The sequence below is a fragment of the Hylaeus anthracinus genome, unplaced genomic scaffold, assembly GCF_026225885.1.
Source record: "Hylaeus anthracinus isolate JK02 unplaced genomic scaffold, UHH_iyHylAnth1.0_haploid 11997, whole genome shotgun sequence".
Taxonomy (NCBI): Eukaryota; Metazoa; Arthropoda; class Insecta; order Hymenoptera; family Colletidae; genus Hylaeus; species Hylaeus anthracinus.
In genome coordinates, this window is record NW_026534344.1 from 5019111 (window position 1) to 5039355 (window position 20245).

Below are 20245 nucleotides of genomic sequence, written 5' to 3' on the forward strand. Positions count from 1 at the left end.
ATTCGAAGAAAACAACAGACATTGTTTAAAACACATAATATACCGTAAGTGGCCTAAGACTTTTGCACAATTTCGTTATCAGCAGCTCCGAACGCTTTTAACCCTTTGCACTCGAGAGGCTCTCAGTCACTATTAGGTTTCACGCAGCAAATCCTACAATACCTAATGCTTCTTTAGGTTTTATTTCTTCGGAGCTCGAACTGTCGATAAAATGATTGTCGGCGAGGTAAAGATGACCTTATTCTCAAATCTAGATAGCTTAGAATTCATGGCAATAGAATGCTAAGAAACATCTCGAGTTGCTGGTAGATACCAGTGAGAAAAGGCCTCGAGTGCAAAGGGGTTAACTGTTTTATTTGAAATTTACTTCAACTAAAAAATAAAGCGATTGAAATGAATGAAGAAAGAAATATTTAAATACCAGTTTGATGCTCACTTTTTGTTGTACTTTTGTAATTTTCAAGTTCATGACGTCGCTTGAAACGATTCCCTTCATTATCGATTTGGACACGCAAGAAAGCTCCCGAGATAAAAATTGATACAGAGTCACACTCGACATAGGAGTGCAAAGGGTTAAGTAGTCACTTTACACTTACAATTTTTGTCACCTTCAACCACTGCGTATCAGACGCCAATAGCATCGGTGGTCAGACGAGAACGAACGGCCACAATCAGGACGTGAACTGCTTATGTCGACACCAGGTGAAGCAGGCCGGTGTACATTCATTCGCGCGTCCTCCAGGCAATTGGAAAAATGAGATGTCAACGCTGGAAGCGTGTCGGTGTAGGGTATTGGCACCCTTTTGTCGAGGGGCTGCAAATAAGATTCGTCTCGATGTATTTATCATCCAAGGATAGGACAATCGTGCTGGTGCATTCACGCCGATGGATTCCTTCCAGAGGACTAGGAAGTGGATGGCATCGGAGGCACGGACGCCTGCTACCTTTTCGATGTTCCACTGGTCTAAAAATTCTGTCGAGTAACGCAGGAATTATTATCCAGAGGGGCCGCGGGACAGCCAGCTAGGAAAGAAAAGAAAATGATCGTTAGGCGCGCGCGAAATTTTGAGAAATGATCCTGTCGACGTTCCCGTGGCCCTGGAAGAAGCCAACCGCGGGTTCAAAGAAGCCGTGGAATCAAAAAAGACTGAACACCATTAAATGCGCCGTGATCCAGCGAATTCCGTCGGATTTAAGTCGGGAAAAGATTCATCCCATGGGAGACCCTCGCTTTCCGCTCTTCGCTCTTCCTTTGCGTCTTGGAACGGGCGATTCTAACAGTTTATCGCCAAGGAAAGATATTCTTCCCAATTGGGAAGACATAATCGTCCCAATATGCAACTTTGTTTACAAACCTCTCGCTTCATGTGTGGTGCATCGATCAACTTTCTTTCGCGGTTGGCGAACCATGCATGTAAGCATATTTGTTGATCGATCTCTGTTGGATAAGGTCGATTCGCAACGAGCTAATTTTGATTTTAGTTTACAATTACCTCAACGCAGAAAAGATGGTTAGGACATTTTAAGGTAATGCCGGTGTTTGGCGATTCGATTCTTTCAGAATTATTCCAGAGAGTTATATTTCTTTCCGGCCCCTTAATTGATTACTATCTTCAGTATCTGTTAACACTCACGTAGGATTTAATCTTTTTATATTTAATCGAGTTATTCCAGAGAGTTCTGTTCGTTTTCGTTCCCCTCATTGCATATTATTATTTTCAGTAACTCTTAAAACTCACGTATGATTAAATTCTTTTACAAATAATTTAATTACTCCAAAGAATTTTAGTCATTTTCGTCTCCTTTACTGCACTCTATTTCTAGTATCTGTGGAATGAATTTCTTCGAAATTAATCAAGTACCCCGAAAATTATATTCGTTTTGTACTATGTTCAGTATCTGTTCAAATATTCTTATAGTTATCCAATAAAATATTTCTTAAAGTTGTTATTACATTTCTGAATCGTCTACTATCCTCAGTATCTATTAAAATGTTCTTATAGTTATCCAATAAAATATTTCTTGAAGTTGTTGTTACATTTCTGAATTATCGACAATCTTTGGTATCTCTTAAAATATTCTGCTTATTATTCGACGAAATATTTCTCGCGCTTGCCGACGAATTTCCAAAAGTTATCGCAGAGTCTATACAAGTGGTGCTTCGGCTTCTCAAATTATGGGCAGCCATTATCATGCGACCCCGCATTTGGGCCAGACAATGGCCGCCACTAGTTAACGTAATAGCCATCCCAAAGGCGCGATCTTCCTTTCCCAACCGCACTCACGACTGGCAGAAGAACGAAAAGCCAATTCTTCTTTTGCCGAACCGCCTGTCGCTCAGTTCACCGGACCTGTCCGCGTTCGAGCAGCCTTCCAAGAGTTATTATTTTATGAGATTGTTATCTCTAATAACATTGTCCCGAGGGTAACGATTTCGACTGTCGAAATTCCAGGGCGCCATTCAAGGATAATTAGTGGGAAACGAGCTTCTCTGTTCGCTCCAATAAATAATTCCGAGTGTTACTGTAAAGCTAGGAACAATTTCAATTTTTGTTTCGTAGTTGATCTATATTGGAATCCTTAATTATTGGTATCTTCAACAGACTCAAAATGACATTAAAAATGAATTAAACAAATGTTCATTATGAATCCGGTAGAAGCGAAATTAGTAGAGTTCGAATGTAATTCAAATTTTTAAAATAAACGTGGAGTACAAGAATAGCTCCACTTTTCTTTAAATATTCCTTCTCGTCCTCGATCGTACTTCTTTCTCGCCTGCAGATCGAATTTATTTTACTCTGCAAATATTACACTATAAACTTTACTTTCAATATTTTTTTCATATTCTTGCCTACTGTGTGCATTTTGCAGTTTTTTGCGCTTTCAAATTTCCTACAAATGCATCGAAATCCGCAGTCAAATGATTCATTCGTGTTTCAGAATGTTATTAACCCCTTCGACCCTAGTGGGATATACATATGTACCCTGATGAATACTTCCGATTGTCTTTGTCCGAATTACAAATGAAACTTGTAGGAATATTTGCGAAAAAAAGAAACGGAAATCCTATACAGCCTATGATATACATATAGTTAACACTACTTTGATACTATTAATTTCTAAAAGAGAAACGAACAGAATACAAACAGAAAAAGGTCGCGGCGAAAGGTTTGAAAAGCTCACTCAGATTTCTCGGTGACATCCTAATTTTTGCTTTCTGTGAAAATTCGAAGAAGTCAACGATGGAGGAGGACAGGGACCTTTGTGAATTGTGCATTACGTGTTTTTTTGGGGGCGACGGCGAGGCAAACGTTCTCGCCGGGACGTGTTGGGAGCGTGCGTAGGGGATGAAGTAGGGTAGAAACGGAGACGCGCGATTGGCCGTGGGGCGGGAACATCGGGGGTTGTTCAGACAGCAGGTGGATCTTCAACAACACCCCTTTGTCCTTCAATTAGTTACGTTTTTTCCTTTCCTGTCCCTCCTCCAAAATTTTACCTGTCCGTCGGCTCAGTTCTCGAGTACCGAGCTCCAGGACGGACAGTTTTAGTCGAGTCACAGTGAATCCGGTTTAGACGGACGGTCTCGCCATGATTTTTATTCGTAATTTTTCGCCGCTCGCTTGAACGCTCAATCGAGGGAAAACGCGACGCGTCATGGGGCCCCATCACTAATTTCCTGTCACGAAAATTGGCGCGGGTGTCAGTGATGCTCGCCGAGACGAGACACGCGAATGAACTCGGGATTTTACGTGTCGTACAGTGAAAACGGTGAAATGTTATGCGGATGCACGTTGAAAGTTTGTGATTCGACGCGTTGGTGCTTTAAATCGATGTTTTTGACAGTCCTTTTCTCGGGAACACAGCGATGACGTAATTTACATTGGGGAAGTCGCTTGGAACTCCATAGGAAAAGTAATACGTTCTCAGATTTATATTTTCTATAATATCTTCAAACGTTTCCTTTTTTTTCTGTATTAAAATTACAGTAGCAACTGGTAAAAGTTAATTATAACGCAGACGCAGGTCTAATCTTTGTGATTTTTAAATAGGGTTCTTTAGAATTCTCCCCTCTCTTGAATATTTTGGAAAGGTAATATAACGGGAACCACGAAAATCATTTGGAGTTCGATGGAAAAAGTAATACATTCCTAAAAATGCATTTTCTATAATGCCTTCCTATTTCCACTATTAAGATTACACAGATCTAACTCAGCGTAATTAACTAGTTAATTACGTGCATTTGGCTTATAATACTTCGCTAGGTACAATAGAATCGAAAGAAGAAAACATTACTAATACCTAACGCAGATCTAGCTCAGATTTAATTAATTAGAAGCACTTGACTCGCAATTATAATTTCAAAGAGATTGAAATTTAATCAAACCAGTTATAATTCAATAGGGACAAGAAAACCGAAGTAAAGAAAATATTATTAATACCTGACACGAATCTAACTCGAGTCTAATTAATTAGAAGCACTTGACTTGCAATCTCAATTTTAAATAATAATCGAAATTTAATAAAACCATAGGGTACTTTAACACGTAAAGGAAAATCGAAGAGAGTAAAATTACTTCAAATATTATCAAGTCGTGGCTCGACTTAGTGATATCCCATATGCAGGTCCCGCAGAAATTCAGGATTTACACAATTCATCAAGTATTGTATTCGGTATAAAAAAAAAAAAACGAACCAAAGCGAAACATAATTCAGTGGAATCTAATTCAGACCAAACCTAGACCTGCATAACGTGAAAGCCACGAAACGTAACGTGTAGTTTGCTATCGAAGAACGTACTTTCTGCACTCTACAATCTTGCGAACAATTAACAGTCGCAAATGATCTTGAGGAACGGTGCTCCCGCACGCGAACCTGTTTACGCTCAGTTATGTTTCGTCAACTGATAATCTGTTCGCGTGTATTCCTCGTTGAGTCATGCGACGCGAGTCGCCATCATAGATTCCAATATGAGTAATTCCACTTTTAACGTTGAGCTCTGATTTTTGCATGAAAAAAAAAAAAAAAAAAGGAACACTGTCTTATTCGTTCGGTGCCCGTGTGTTACAGGTGAATATATCCTCAATTCTGGAAGTCAAGGAGGAAGCGGATGTAACTCGCCCGAGGTAGACGATCAACTGCTCAGAGAGGCCTCGTTGGATTTGGACAACCCTTTGGCTGGACTGACCGATGATTCTTTGGGATTAACCAACACCTTAGAGCTCGAGAATGATTTTTCCTCGGACCTGCTCGGAGGTAGCCTCTTAGGAAGTGCTAGCGTCGAAGGTTTCCTCAACAACAACACTCTAGGGCTTCCCGACGGATTCAATCTCGAGGAGGCGCTCCAACTCGTTGGCCTCGATGAAGTTCAAACAGAGGTTCGTGTGACATTTACCTGCAAATATTTTATGAGGCCTGAGAACGAGTTGCTTTTAGATTTACTTTTTTTTTTTTTCGTTGGCGCCATGTCTTGCATTTGTTGAGATAAAACGTCGCCTATGTAGGACGATAGGTGCAAAAAGGTAACAGTTACTGGTTCTCAAGATTCATAGCAATGCGATAGAGCTATTTTGTTTAGCTACTTTATGGCAATGAAACAGGTTAATTGTGACAAGGAGGGATACTTTTATTTTAAATGGCAGGCATTTTATCGCTAATTATTAATTAACAAGAAGGTTAATAGTGACGTAAATGATGTAAATCGTAGTGTCAAGAATAAATTTTTTAATTCAACTTTGCTGCAGGTCGTCCTCTATAATTCTGCTCTAGAGTGCCTTTGTCTATAAATCCTCTTTAGACCATTTTCTCTAAAACTTCGTTCTAAATGATTCTCTAGAGGTACATTTTCAAATTATATAAGTAAATATATGTTCAAAATAAATATCCAGATCCTCGATAAATTTGATTGAAAGTTTATCATCACCGTTAACGTCTGCAGTATCCATTTCACGCCTTGAATATTTCCATGAACTATTCCCGAACCGTTAAACTTCAATTAAATCCCCTCAACGAACAAAATGGATACTTTGAAATCGTCAGAATCGTATTCCTTCAAAATAAAATATTCAATCACAACAATGAACCATACCAACTCTTTTAAAATTACAGTGGGACGAGTACCTCGTGATTTTGAGATAATTATTAATTAGCCAAAGTTTCTGTTCGGTTATGACACCTGTTAAGTCTCTGTCACGTCATTTATCTAACGAGGTTTCATTAAACAAGAAAAAAAAAAAACGTTAAATCAGGCGCCTTAAGCATGTTCCCGCTGTAGCGGTAATATGACAAGAACGTCGTAATATCAAAGATTGTTAACTAGGAAACGAAGCCGGAAGTGAAGAAGAAGAAAGAGGACGAAGAGTCCACCAGTGCAAAGGACGAGACCGCCATTATCACCTCGAGCAACGTCGAGGTCGAGAAGTCATCCAGGTGCGAGGATCCAGAGACAGGCGACATGATTCACACACCGCAGTTTCATCATCCCCATCATCCTCACCATCGTTCCTTCCAGGTATGTACGATCTTGATTTTATTGTCTTTAGATCATCGCGGTCGACGGGGTCTCTGAAATGCTCATTATGTCGTGTAGAGCGAAAAACCACTGTTCTAGCGTCCTCTCCATTGAATATTATAATCTGATTCGAGATTCTCTCTTCGAGAGAAGACCCACTGTGTCAGTGCAAGTGAACTTAATTTGCTCTATGTTAATATAGTGTTTGTGGTTCATAAATGGAACACTCGGTAACAGGATTTTTTTATTTTGGTGAATGAGTAGCGCACTGGTCACGAAAACAATTGTAAAAAATTCATTGCGGTATCTATGCACTTCAGGTACGTTAATTTCACTTATACTTAATACGTCAATATATTCGAAAGCAGTTCCACTCATGCGCTTAGATAACAATTTATTATGTGCGAGACGATAATATGTTATTTACAGGAAGAAATTGCGCTCATTCATTAATTTTCCTCTTCAGTCGTTGTGGACCACTTTGTTGAAAATAAAAGGAAGTAATCAATTAGAACTCAAAAATGAATCATATACATAACCACAAGATATACTTATAAAATATATCTAAAATATTCTGATCGTTATCCGATAAAATCATTCTTAAGGTTGTTATTAAATTTCTGAATTGTCTACTGTCTTCGGTATCTGTTAAAATATTTTGATTATTATCCAATAAAATATTTCTTGTGGTACATAATATGCATAAGCATCCTTTTCCGTAACAAATATAATTCGAATTGTTACTATTATTTCCGACATTGGAGGATCACGAAGGTCGTTGCATTTAAATGGATTGTATATTCATTATCGTAATATTGTTTCTGATAAAAAAAATATTTCATTAATTCAAACGTGTATAATATTTTGTCCTTCAGGATGACGATTCTTTCGTTACATTAAAATGCCATTCTTCCAGCTCCGATCGAAACATACAATTTTCTTCAGAGAAAAAGTATACAACATACGCAAAGTATTCGAGAATACAATTTGTTTCATTAACCTTTTTGTAAAGGGTTAATATTATCCGAAGAGTGCATTCTCTGTACGAATGTCAAACACTTCTTTCGCACTTGACGTTATATACTTTTCTCGGAGAAAATCGCAAAGATTCCCTTCTTTTTTCACAATTTTTTACGAGAAGGTTCCTTTAAAATAAACGTGAAACGAAACGGTTAAAACAGTCGGGAGCGCTGCTGGTAACGAAATTGAAATATAATTCGGAGTGCAAAGGGTTAAACCTCGTCCTGGAGATCCCTAGAGCGCGGCTATTACGGAGAGGAGCAGTATCTAGCCGCGACTGACATTAGTTCGCGCATTGAATCACCTCGTGGCGAGAAGACGAGTCGTTAGACCAGAGGATGATCATGACAATGACCCACCAAGATAGTACCACGACGGTCAGCGAGAAGTGACGCAACGCGTACCTGCGGAGTACTTGCACACACGTGGCGAAATACACCTGAAAAGAGCTCCGCCAATCGGAGAACTCGGAGACCCCTTCCATGATCCTTGTCGAGTGCAATCACTATAGCGTTGTATCCCTGACAACTGCGCTGACACTCGTGGACGACACGCGGTTCGAGGTAAACCTTGCAGAAAATTGCCGCGCCGTTTTTCTCGCACCGGATAATCGTAAATTGGGCGAAACGCGACCGTGATTCGAAGAAAGTGCAGTGCTGGATCGTTTCAGAAGAAGAACTGTGACTATACGACCGATTGCGAGGCGATTCATCTTGGAAAATGTAGGACAGGTGGTTTACGGTTCGAGGAAAAAACGCTTTGACCTTTCGCAGTGTCGTCAGCTTTTCAAGCAGTGAAATTTCGAGTTCGGATTCAACTTCGAGTTCGGGATTAGTTACGCTCGGTGCAAACAGAAGGTACGACTGACTGTTGATTCTCCTCGATTCAACGCGGCAGTTTCCTAAAAGTGTATGCTACGTTTGTGTAAGAATTCCTGTGCGTCCATGACTCCCGATAGCGTTCTATGTTTGATCCTGTGAAGCCTAACTCGCTTTGACTGAACTCCGGAGAAGAGGATCTGCGCGATGGTTTTCATTAGCTTGCTGATATCCTGAGGAAGCCACCACACGATCGCGGTTCATTCTATCCGTTTGACCCTCGACGTGCTTCGGTATCGGAGCACCTGCTTCTTGAAATTACCCTCGAAAAACGACCGAACGTCTTTTTTCTTCGCAAAAGGGCACACATGACCGACACCCAGCAATTGGTGCTTAAATGCCATACGAGCAGCAGTATCAAGCTAATTCAGAATGTTGGAATCTGGTCGTGGACGAAGGTCTTTTTCAGGTACATGTACACATATAGATGTAAGCCATACTTTATTCAAGGTAAGTTATTATATAATGAAGTGACCGACGCAGTAGAGAAACGTCGATCTATGAAGGAATTGAACATTCGTAGACAGAAAAGTGGTTTAACGATCTCCGACAGCTAAATTATACGTTCGATGAATCTAACGACCGTCTTGCTATCTCGGCATATTAAATATTGTACCGTTTAAGCTACTGTGCCTTTTTCTGCCATTTTCGAAGTTTTCTTGACGATAATATCGTCGTGCTGGGAAATAGATTCCCATAGTACTGCGTTAGGGCTCTTAGGATGATCGTTGTTATCGTAGTTACGTTTTCAGAAATAGTATCGAGAATGATTGTAACTGGAATTAAATCTTAATCTTGCAATTAATTTGTTTTGGAGAAGAAGACAATTAAATGCGAACATCTCTGTTACGATCGTGGATTGGTTCCTTTGAAATAGAGATTTCTAAACATTTTCTGGTGAAAAGGGCACTGCTGTAGACGTCGAAAAAAAATGCTCACACTACATGAAATTCAAGTTGACGATGGTTTTACGCACGTGGCGTTCTCTAGTCGGCCTGGCCCCTTTTACGGCTTTTTTTTTTTATTGTTAGGTATGTCAATAAATCACACGTCCGGTGTTATTAGTAAAAAAGCAACAATTTTTAAACGATGATAATGTGTGATGGCAGTATTTTCTTTTTATGTTTTATTTTCCCAATACAAACGTACACTTGCAATCTTCACAACTGCTCACGAATCTGAATGAAAGAGAATTAATTGATTTTTTTAACCCTTTAACCCTTAAATGCCCTGAGTTTCAAATTCGATACCGGACATTTAAATCGAATGAAACTCTTACAATTGATTTGTTTTTAATATTTGGCTGTACGTATGCATGTTCTTTTGAACAAAAGTTCAAAAAGTAAACGTCAGCTGTCAAAATTGTTCGAATGATAAATACATATAATATTTGTTAATTTGAAAAATCAGGCTTGCAGGGATTAAGTGCACACGTTCCATTGCGGTCATGGAATTTTCTACTGTTACGATCGACAGAGATTTTCGTCAATTTTCTGACAGAAAGATCTCAGCTCGAGACGTGGAAACGTTTCTCGGACGACCGCGCTACGTGAAATTCGCGTTCGTAATAATTGCACGCACGCTGTGCGCTCTCGTGGCCTTGTCCACGGCGTGGAAGTCTGCTGTGCGACACGTCTTGAAGACAGGGGCACGTAATATCCAGTGTCGAGCGTCACGGGTCTCTCAATACGTAATGAGCACGCTAAATTGATACATATATGTCCACTGGCAGGACCTTTGGCTAAGAAAAGGATGCATTGTGCGTATTTTGCCGAGGGATTACGCAATGAAACACGGCTCGCGAACCGTATCATTTTTGGAACTCTTCTCTCACGCGACTGTCGTATTAACACTGACCTCGGTCACCTGTAATTGCTATGTGCTAGCTGTATGTCAAGATGTAGACAATGCACGTAATACGGCCTATTATACTTGCTGCTAGGTTACGCTCTTACGTATCGTTGGATTTATACTGCCAAGCGATGCTTCCGAGGGAACCTTGAATGAGTCAAATCACCTTTGATACCGGAATACCCATGGTACCGCCGCAATCTTTCGATCTGTGTGCCTCCCTCTGATAGACGACGGTTAGATTTGGGATCGTTTGTACCGTTTTATTGCGGTGTAATTATATTTTCTACGTGGACGTGTTTAAAGTCTCTATAATGAATTTTATAAGCTATGTTTACTTATTTAATTTGTCTCTGAAAAATTCTTCTCAACACGTTCGTTAGTAGCTGATAAATTAGAGTTAATGATAAATGGACCGCGGATGTTTAATAAGTTTGGTAAGATAATTCTACTTTTTTGTTTTTTTTACATATGGAATAACATCCACGTTGTACAAGAGTTGCCTATATTTTCAGGCAAAGGAAATATTCTGAGATTCTCATTTAAATGGCACACCCAGTATAGGCTCTGTTCTTCCTAGTCAAACCATCGGCAAGGTGCAGGTATCGACCTGCGGGGTTCGACAGGTACATTGCTTCTCAGCCGAAATATCCGAGCCTTAGGCTTAAAAGCCTCGAGTGGCCACAGTTTTGACAGCAAAAGGACCTCCCACGGATTTAAGTCCTAATTAAGTGGGCACTTGCCGCGGATTATCTTTTATAGACTACCAGTGTCGCCTTTGTGGCTCCGCTAAGACCCGCAACATCAATTTGTCGTCATTCGACTCAATGTTTCCTTAAACTTTTGCGATTCGCATTCTCACTATATGATTTCAATATATCTCTCTCGACATAAGACCGCAAAGGGTTGAACATAATGACGCGTTGGCTCGATGAAGCAAAAATTAATCACGATTGTGGCGATGTTTTGACACGTTACGCATTGCTAATTCGAAATGAAATATATACAGGGTGTCCCAAAAGTCGGGGAGAAGCCGGAAATAGGGGGTAGCTGAGACGATTCTGAACAACAATTTCCTTTGCAAAAATGTCGGATGGGGTTTCGTTAAGGAGATATTAAGAGAAAACCCCGACCAATCAGAGCGCGCGTAGACCGTTCGAGCGGCCGCGGTAGCGAAGGCTACGCGCTGGCGGCCGCGCTTGTACGCGAACAAGTGACTCGACGTGCATCGAAGGACATTGACGCTGCCGCCTAGCGCGTAGCCTTCGCTACCGCGGCCGCTCCAACGGTCTACGCGCGCTCTGATTGGTCGGGGTTTTCTCTTGATATCTCCGTAACGAAGCCCCATCCGACATTTTTGCAAAGGAAATTGTTGTTCAGAATCGTCTCAGCTACCCCCTATTTCCGGCTCCTCCCCGACTTTTGGGACACCCTGTATATATATTTATAGACTTCACTGCCATCGTGATCATGACAGGCTCAGTGGAATAAGCGGTACAATTGCAATTTTTCTTTTTTTTAAATTATTTAAGTAGATAAAATCATGCATGAGATCCGTGTTTATGTATCTTGTAGAAAAATGACGCAAGCGCTTTTAGCTGGATAATCGTAGTTTATTTAGTAATAGAAGACACCCAAGAGTTGTATCACGGTACAGCATCGATTATTGTAAGACGTTCGAGCGAAATTGTAGTAGAATCTCGATTATTGCAGGAAATTGAGGCTGTGGATACCTGCATCGATCGAGGTATCCGATTCGATGCAATATATCACTAAAATGAAATAAAATTAATTATTGTTGCACACTTGATCTTCAATCGAAATATAAATAAAGAAAGCTAATGCATAAACGACTAATGCGTTACAAAAATTCGTTAAACTTTCTAGAACATAACGAACAACATGTTACAGAGTAAAAATATTTCTCTGTCCAAGAAAAATCGCCGTGTATTTGCGCATTAATATCCGAACGAACTTTTCGGTCGACCTGACGAGATGAACTTGTAGTGTACACTTCAGCAAATTAATTAAACAGTCGAACGCGACTAAAATCATTTGACACAGTAAACGAAGCCGTGGAAGTTGATCGACGGGGGTTCCCCGTGTATGTACAAGGATTTGCTAGGCCACACGTTGTTTGCTATGCCACTTGGTTATTTGCTTAGAACCTTGAGCAGCGAAGAAGAGCCCTCCAAGTATCCTTGGACTTTCCATAATATTTACACGCAACATGGAGCTACGATTCGAGTGAAGAGCGAAAGATAAGAGATGGGAGGAAGATAAAGAAACGAAGAGACACGGAGATCGTGAGAGAGGGCGTCCGTGACGCCGCTGAGAAGATGTAGAGTGCGCTGGGATCGTTGTGGCGCGCGGAGTCGTAAGACGAAATTAATAAGAGAAACGAGGTATGTAATATGGAAATGAGAGCCAGGGGGGAAGAAGAGGACCGACTGAGGCATTAGGATGCACTTGTGGCGATACTTGAAGGACCTGGCGTGAGCCAGCGTGCATTAATCTGATGACTATCCCAATGAATCATAATTAATATCTCGGCCCATTAGCCACGAGATTGTACCGCCGACCATAATGCGCATGGCTATCGCTGATTACTCCTGTTCCCGCTGATAGCGTGCTCCGATGATTACTATATTCGATGGCTCGATTATACAAAAAGTTCGAGGATATTTTCGGATGAATATCTCTGATGTCAGGAACGAGATGGTGGATCGTCTTTTTCGTTTGCCGTTAATATACGGACCTTTGTCTGCGGTGGGTCGTTAACAGTGGATCGGAAAATTAAAAAGGGTAGGGGGAACTTACGGGAATTTATTAGTAATTTATGCATTTATGGCGAGTGAGAATATGGGAAAGTACATGGGCAAAATATGTAACGTAACTGCGATGAAATATACGATACACTATTTAGAAGACAAAAATACATTTGTTTCAATCTCGATACTTTGTCCGAATCTGTAAAAATACGAATGTGCATAAACGTCAGTCTATCTATTAGTTTTGGGTATTTTGCAAAACTTTAGAGAAGGTACGAAGATGGAGAAGATAGAGAAAACAAGAGTCAGGGACTCATAGGGACTCATTTAAAGAAAATGTTCTGGTCATGTCATTTATTTTACGTGTTCATAAAATGTTCACAGAAATTTGTTCTATTTTGCAATCATAATGCATTCCCATAGAATTGTAACATCGAAGACTGAGATGGAATTAATAGAAACGTTCACAACGGAAACGGACACAACCATTATTATCGATATTCTTAAATATACAATTTTAGCAGCAATTGCTGAAAATTCCATTGAAAAATGTTTAAAAATAATAGAATTATAACGATTTCAAAATGAACAATGACGGATGCACCTTATGAAAGTTTATTACTTTAGAATATTCTGCAAAACATTATCAGAAACAGAGAAATCCTGGCATTCGTTGCCATTTTCAAATGTACACTTTCAGTACTAATTTTTAAAAATTGCACTGACAAATTCGTCAGTATTATAAAAATATTAGCAAATTCAGTGTGTCAAATTTTTGATATAAAAGTGTCGCACTGCCTTTTCACAATTTGAAGGATACTTTTCAATGGTTACTGAGTTATTTATGTACTAGGATTCTTTGTTATTTATTTCTTGAATTTTCTTTTAGAAAGCCTTTGCAGCATGCTTTTGCAGGAAAAATCGAGTTCTTAGCATACCGTTGACGCGCATTTGTTTCTACAAGTGTTCACGGCGACCAGGCAATTTTCACCAAGAACCAAGAATTGCAATGGGACGTTACAGTCCGTTCCGTTTGTCAGGCATTCCAAGCAGCTGCTGGACTTATGCGCTGTGAAATGCATAATGCGCGCCAGTATGGCTATCTAGAATATGTGAAACGAATTTGCCTCTTCGTACAATCATCAAGCACCTCCACAAGTCCAAAGAAGGATTCTGGACACGATAGTGCCGCAATATTAGACCTCAACTAATTACGTTTCACCTCAGTCTTCAATTTTTTAAACAATTCTCTGCGAAAGCATTATCCATGTAGCATAGGAGAAATTCCTGTGAAGATTTATGAAATTTTATAATCTACACCACTTCTACTTCTATGCAATAATTTATGAGAAAAAATAGTAACAAAATGGTAGGTCAAACTGACGCCTACTTTCCCTCTAATAATTAATCTTCAACGTTTATTATCATACACGATCATTATCAATACAATTTTTCCTTAATTTTATTCCCTGTAATTATTTACAATTAAACGAATCTAACGCAAGAATGCCAATTATAACATAAAATCAAGATATTTTGTATGCTCCAAAGCTCTAAAGTTTATTCACACCAGCTTGAAAAACTTACCAAACCCACGAATGGTTAACCAATTATATTCGTTTGTTGTAAACGCGCAAGAGTCTTAATATAGTACGAGCTCGTCCAGTTGATCCAAAGAAAATCAAATCTGGAAGTGATGGATATGGGAGTGAAAATATTTTTTTTTTAAAAAGGAAGGGATTGAATCGGTATCCTCCAATATTTTGATTCACAACTTTCGTGACAGAAAGGAGCTTTGATGGCGGTCACGTACGAAAACACGAGATGGAAAGTAGGTAAGCGATCGAGAATCGAGGTGATGTTAGGTTAAACGACGCTGGCAGGTGTCAAACGACCAGTTGATCACTGTCACGGGTTACCATGTGAATCGATTACGCTACCAAGACCAGACAAAAACAAACAAATCATGTGAAACCACGAAGAGGAAGTGAAGAAAAATAAGTCAAAGTTCCCACGGTTATATCCTCGATCAAAATTTCGAGAAATTCACTTGTGAAAAGATCGAAGTTATTGCTAATGAAAGAAATGATTCAAAATAAACAAAATGTTGTTCACTACCTTACATGTGTACTATATTTCCTACGTGCAATACAAATTCTTAACAAAAATAATATAATCTTAAATGAAAGTATCTCTTATCTTCTAAACAGCGTAACGGGTATTTTATTGTTGATATTATTATAAATTCTTGAAATTCTGTGTATCCTCGTACACTTTTCCATATTTCCAGTCGCCATAAATGCATAAACATCCGCAGTCCGATCGTTGCAATTGTGAGTTACATTCTCTAACAGCGAAAATGAATTACTTGGAAAAATTAAAATCGTTCAGTTCTCGATTACTATCGCCTTCAAAAATTTTCTTTTTAATTTCTTTTTAAAAAAAGGTGGAAACCTGTTCGACGGAAACAGGTCATTCGCCCAAACACCCGTTGCTGAGGCCATTTGTGACAGGAGTTCATCTCTGAGCATTGCATCCAGGAGTCCATTGGTCTCTTGCACTCGTTGCTGTGATCATTTGCGACAGGTGCAGAGTTGAGATCTACCCTGGGCAGGTAATCGCTCGAGGGTCGTAGTTGCAGCCCGTTGAAAGAGATTCGCGAGGATTCGTACTCCCCGAAAAACTTTCGTCGGTTTATCTGAATAAAAGGCACGATTCTTTCAAAGTTTAAAATAAATTCATGCATCCTACGTAAAAGTGGAATCAAAGCTTTTTTTCTTATGGAGTTAATGTTCTTACGTGGAGTTAATGTTTTCAGAGCAAAGGTTTTTCTCAAGCTACAAACATCTTGCTGATCTTCTAGAATTTTTCCTGATTGAAATGGAAGGGATTGTTGAAACAAGACTGTTTCATAACACTGTTCGAAATTAATTGTCATTTAAGGTCAATTGCGCTGCAAGATTAATTGCGATCATATATTAATAACAATAAAAGGTTAACGGCAAGTGAAATCCTTCATTTGTGATCGAAGTTAATTGCGATTAAAACCTGTCTTTGCAATTGGAATTGAAATGAATTATTATTTAAAGTTAATTACAGGTGAATATGAATCGCTGTTGTAGATTAATAACAATAAAAGGTCAATCGCAATTGAAACTTGCCCTTCTGTTTATAATCGAACCTATTTCAATTGAATCCAGTCTTTCATTTACAATTGAAAGTAAATTAGAATAAAAGCTTGGGAGCAATCGCAGGTTGACTATAATAAGAACCTCGACTGTAACAATGATCCAACAACCGATTAAATGATAAAGTCGCGCGTAAAGTACTTGGAAAATTGGCCAGCAGAGGGCACCAATGCCAGCGATATACACCCGCGCAACCTGGTGGCGTTTAATGGAACTATTGCCGTTAATGCGTTTCTCGCAAGAAGAAGATGAATAGGGCAGAGGCTGGCGTAGCGCGAATCCGCGGCGATTGTTGCTCGCATACATCAATCCAGTCGTCAGTGCAATCTGTCATGCGCGAACTTTTAAGCTGATTCTCGCTTGTCAGCGCATCTGTCGGCTGTAGGCCGCCAAATGTAGGACGGAGACGTTTGTTCTATGGCGCGCGATTTGTCGCGTCCGAGGCGCGCGTTTCTAATAGCGCGGCTTTACAGCTGCGTCCTGCTTCGACACAACTATGATTGAGCCCCGGTAAAAAGCTTACCGGATTCACACTATTTCCAGGAACGGCGCAGGGCATTTCACGCGCGCTCGAGCTACCAGTTCACCATGGCTAAACAATTTCTCATGGTCTGCGCGTTACTTAGTTTTGGTGATCGCCGTTCCTATTTCTGCCAGACGCACGCCGAGAAACTACTGTTTCTTTCATTTACGCGTTTGGCACGGTCATTAACCCTACTCTGTGTAGGCAATGACGCGTATTTGCATCTAATAATCGTACATTTATCGAAAATATAAAGAGTCGGGACGGTGGCTCGCGTTTCCTTATTCTTAAGAAATGTTTGCGCTCGACAGATAAGGTTCTCCAGAAGGAGCTTTAGAAATTGTACTTAGGTAATTCATTAAATCGTGGTTGTACGTATTAAGAAATATTTAGTTGATTCCAAGTTTCCTCGGGGAAAGATGTACGTAATTAACTTTTAATCGCAAGTGGAAATTCAATTGAATTGAAAGTAATTTTCTATTGCAATTATCTCATTTATTTACTGTAAAAATAAAAAAAAATAAAAAAAAATACAACTGTCATATTCCAAAGTTTCGTCATTCTACGGTTTTATTCAATACCACCTCGAATTAAACTGTGTATTCGTTCATTGCCCATTAAATGTAACATTTTCTTATCTGTGTAAAATAAGACAGATTAGAACAACAATTTAGCATAAATACAGGGAGCGGAATAATTGGCTATAATGTAATGGGACTCGTTCTCCTTGACAAGAGATTAACAGGTCAATTTTATGTAATTATTTTATGAATAATCGATTGAATAAAACTATCTGAAAAAGTTCCATCAGATGCTGAATGTAGCATGTGATATTTATATTCGACGAAATTATTATACAATTTTATTATTTGACATTTTAAGACCTTGTGTCTATGGTAATCCTCAGAACAGACTAGAACAGTCTTGTCTTGCATTAATAAATCATTAGCTAATAAACACTAGTAGTCACTTTATTGTATTATAGGTATTTCGTTTCATTCGACTGCTACTTTGAAGCAACGTTGTTATGTCAATGCATCAGTCTTATATTACATATCTATATTGGCATTGTCCTGTCCTAATAATCATATAAAAAAATGATCTTCTAGTACATTTCATCTGTATCTGGCGACGCTAGTTACGCGCCCGTTATTAAGATCCTATTTTTATATACTTTCATTTATATCACGCTAATCAAGAAGTTTCCATTCGAAGTTGCTTCTTCTTTTTTACAATCATACAAAATATCATTAAGAAATAGTTTATCGTGTCGTATGGGAGTGTCCTTTGTCGAATAAGAATTTTTCATCGTCACAACCTTCATAGTTTGACTCGTAGCTTGACACTCGATCACGATCAGCGTGGATCATCGCTCACATTTGACAGACGGCACCAAGGTCATTAATATTGTGAAGCCTCTTACGTGTGGCCAACGTCTACGCGACCAGCAGGGTTTCTTTCTCCCCAAAATCCACCGATCCACCAATCGGCGTTTGACAACTTTGATACCTGCGAGATTCACCAGACGTGACATTTGATAGATAGATCCACGGCCCTCTGATAACACTTTATTTCTACTTCTTCAGAATTTGTTCGAAATATTTCATTTTCAATATTGTTATACCAAACAATACCAATATTGGACATGTACATAGTATGAGACTTGCTTTAATTCTATTCCTTCACAATTCATTTGAAACGTTTAATTTGCAAAGTTCTCTTAATTGAAATAGAATCATTTAGGATTTTTTTCCGATAGAATTATGAAAGAAACTAGTACGAGACCTGTTTTAATTCTATTTCTTCACAATTCATTCTAAACGTTTAATTTGCAGTGTTCCTATACAACAGGATAATACGAATATAGATGTATGATGCGATCCTTCTTGATTCTATACATGTTTAAAAATAGGATTCTTTGGGGACGTCTTTCTGAGTACTCTGCGCGAAATAGCGACAATAATAATTAACTGAAACCATTTTTATTAGTATAAATTTCTCTTCATTGAAATAGAATCATTTAGGATTTTTTTTTTCGATAGAATCATGAAAGAAACTAATCAAAGGGAATATGCTTTTGTGTCGTAGGGTCGCATGCCATTTGTGCGTGCTATGAGCATGGAACAACGATGGCAGGATTTGGCATCTCTTTTGTCCCTACCTGGTGCACCAGACCACTTCGCGCATCCTGCGCATCCAGGATACCCAGGGCACGGTATAAGCCACAGTCATTATGAAGCACAACGTAACGTTTTGCTTCATAATGCCACTCTAGCCCCACCAGTGGGCGACCTTAATGCCACGAGCCCTTATCACAATGTGGGTGAGTAATCGTCTCTATTTTCACAGTAAAAATTAGTACTGTACTAATTACTAAATCAGTTCAACGATACAAGAACCACGGGATCGAATAAAATATTTCTATATTTTCTACTTCGCAACGGAGATTTCTTGTATTTGTTAGAAATGAAAAATTCAATCATAAAATTTTATGGGATTTGTATCGTTTCATTCAAGCATTCAGTGTTGGAAGTACAGGTTCCATTTTGTCAATTTTTATTTTGTTTGTGTTTCGAGTTATGTGCAACCGTACAAGATCTTCAGAACACTGAAACTTACAATTTTTGTAATATTACAATTAATTACAGTAATATAAGTTACACAAGGGTAAGTTATGTTAACCGTGAGTAGTGAAAGCTATACAATTGTATGGTATATCCTTGGCAATATACTAAATTAAATAAAAAGGCTATATGTGTATGTGCATGGCATATTATTACGAAACATACCGCCATTTTGATATATATATATTCAAGGCCGATTAAAGCAATAGCCAAGTAAGCCACAGCTTAGGGGCTTCTCACTTTAAGAGTCTCGTTGACTGAATGTCTATTTTAAAAATAATTAATTTCAAGAAACTGCAAACGAAAGGTGTATAAACGAGCCGTCCATTATGAAAGTAGTATAAGTCCTTCTTCGTGATACAAGGAGTTTTTACAAACAGTGTTTAATAAACACTCGTGAACCTTTCTAAAACATTCGTTATGAAAATTGTGCAAATCCACAAACACGAATGATTCTATGTTTCTGTTATAAAAAAATTACGTTCCTAGATTCACAACATCGAGAAAACGTAAGAAAGTAATCGAACTTAAATTTTGCTTTCTAAACCTTTTGTACCTAAAAATAAAGGCTTGTACCGCTTTCACAACGAACGGCTTAAATCATATTCTCTATCTAATCTTTTGGAACTGAAATACTCAATGCCACAGGTGGATCATCGAACCTGGGCTCAGCCGTGGCAACATCAATGAATTTAACAAACAGTAGTGAACCAATTGGTACAGAAAGCGGAGCTGCTTACAAATCAGAACCTACTGACATGATGTACTATCATACACCAACTTCAGATTCCATCAATCAAACTACCGACGGCTTTCTATCGTCGCTTCTCAACGATGAGGATTTGCATCTGATGGACATGGCCATGAACGACGGTATGTAAA

At 39.0% G+C, this 20245-nt stretch overlaps 1 protein-coding gene across 6 annotated transcripts in view; it reads left to right on the forward strand.

The window, feature by feature from the left end:
- LOC128889837 (segmentation protein cap'n'collar) overlaps window positions 1-20245 on the forward strand; it is a 99241-nt gene that overhangs the window by 54086 nt on the left and 24910 nt on the right. For 5 of the 6 annotated variants that reach the window (XM_054147847.1, XM_054147851.1, XM_054147845.1 and 2 more), the window contains exons 4-7: window positions 5068-5375; window positions 6317-6508; window positions 18828-19062; window positions 20012-20236. In XM_054147847.1, the coding sequence (XP_054003822.1) occupies window positions 5068-5375; window positions 6317-6508; window positions 18828-19062; window positions 20012-20236 (960 nt within the window). The remainder of the gene's footprint in view (window positions 1-5067; window positions 5376-6316; window positions 6509-18827; window positions 19063-20011; window positions 20237-20245) is intronic. The other variant, XM_054147846.1, reaches the window with a different exon arrangement.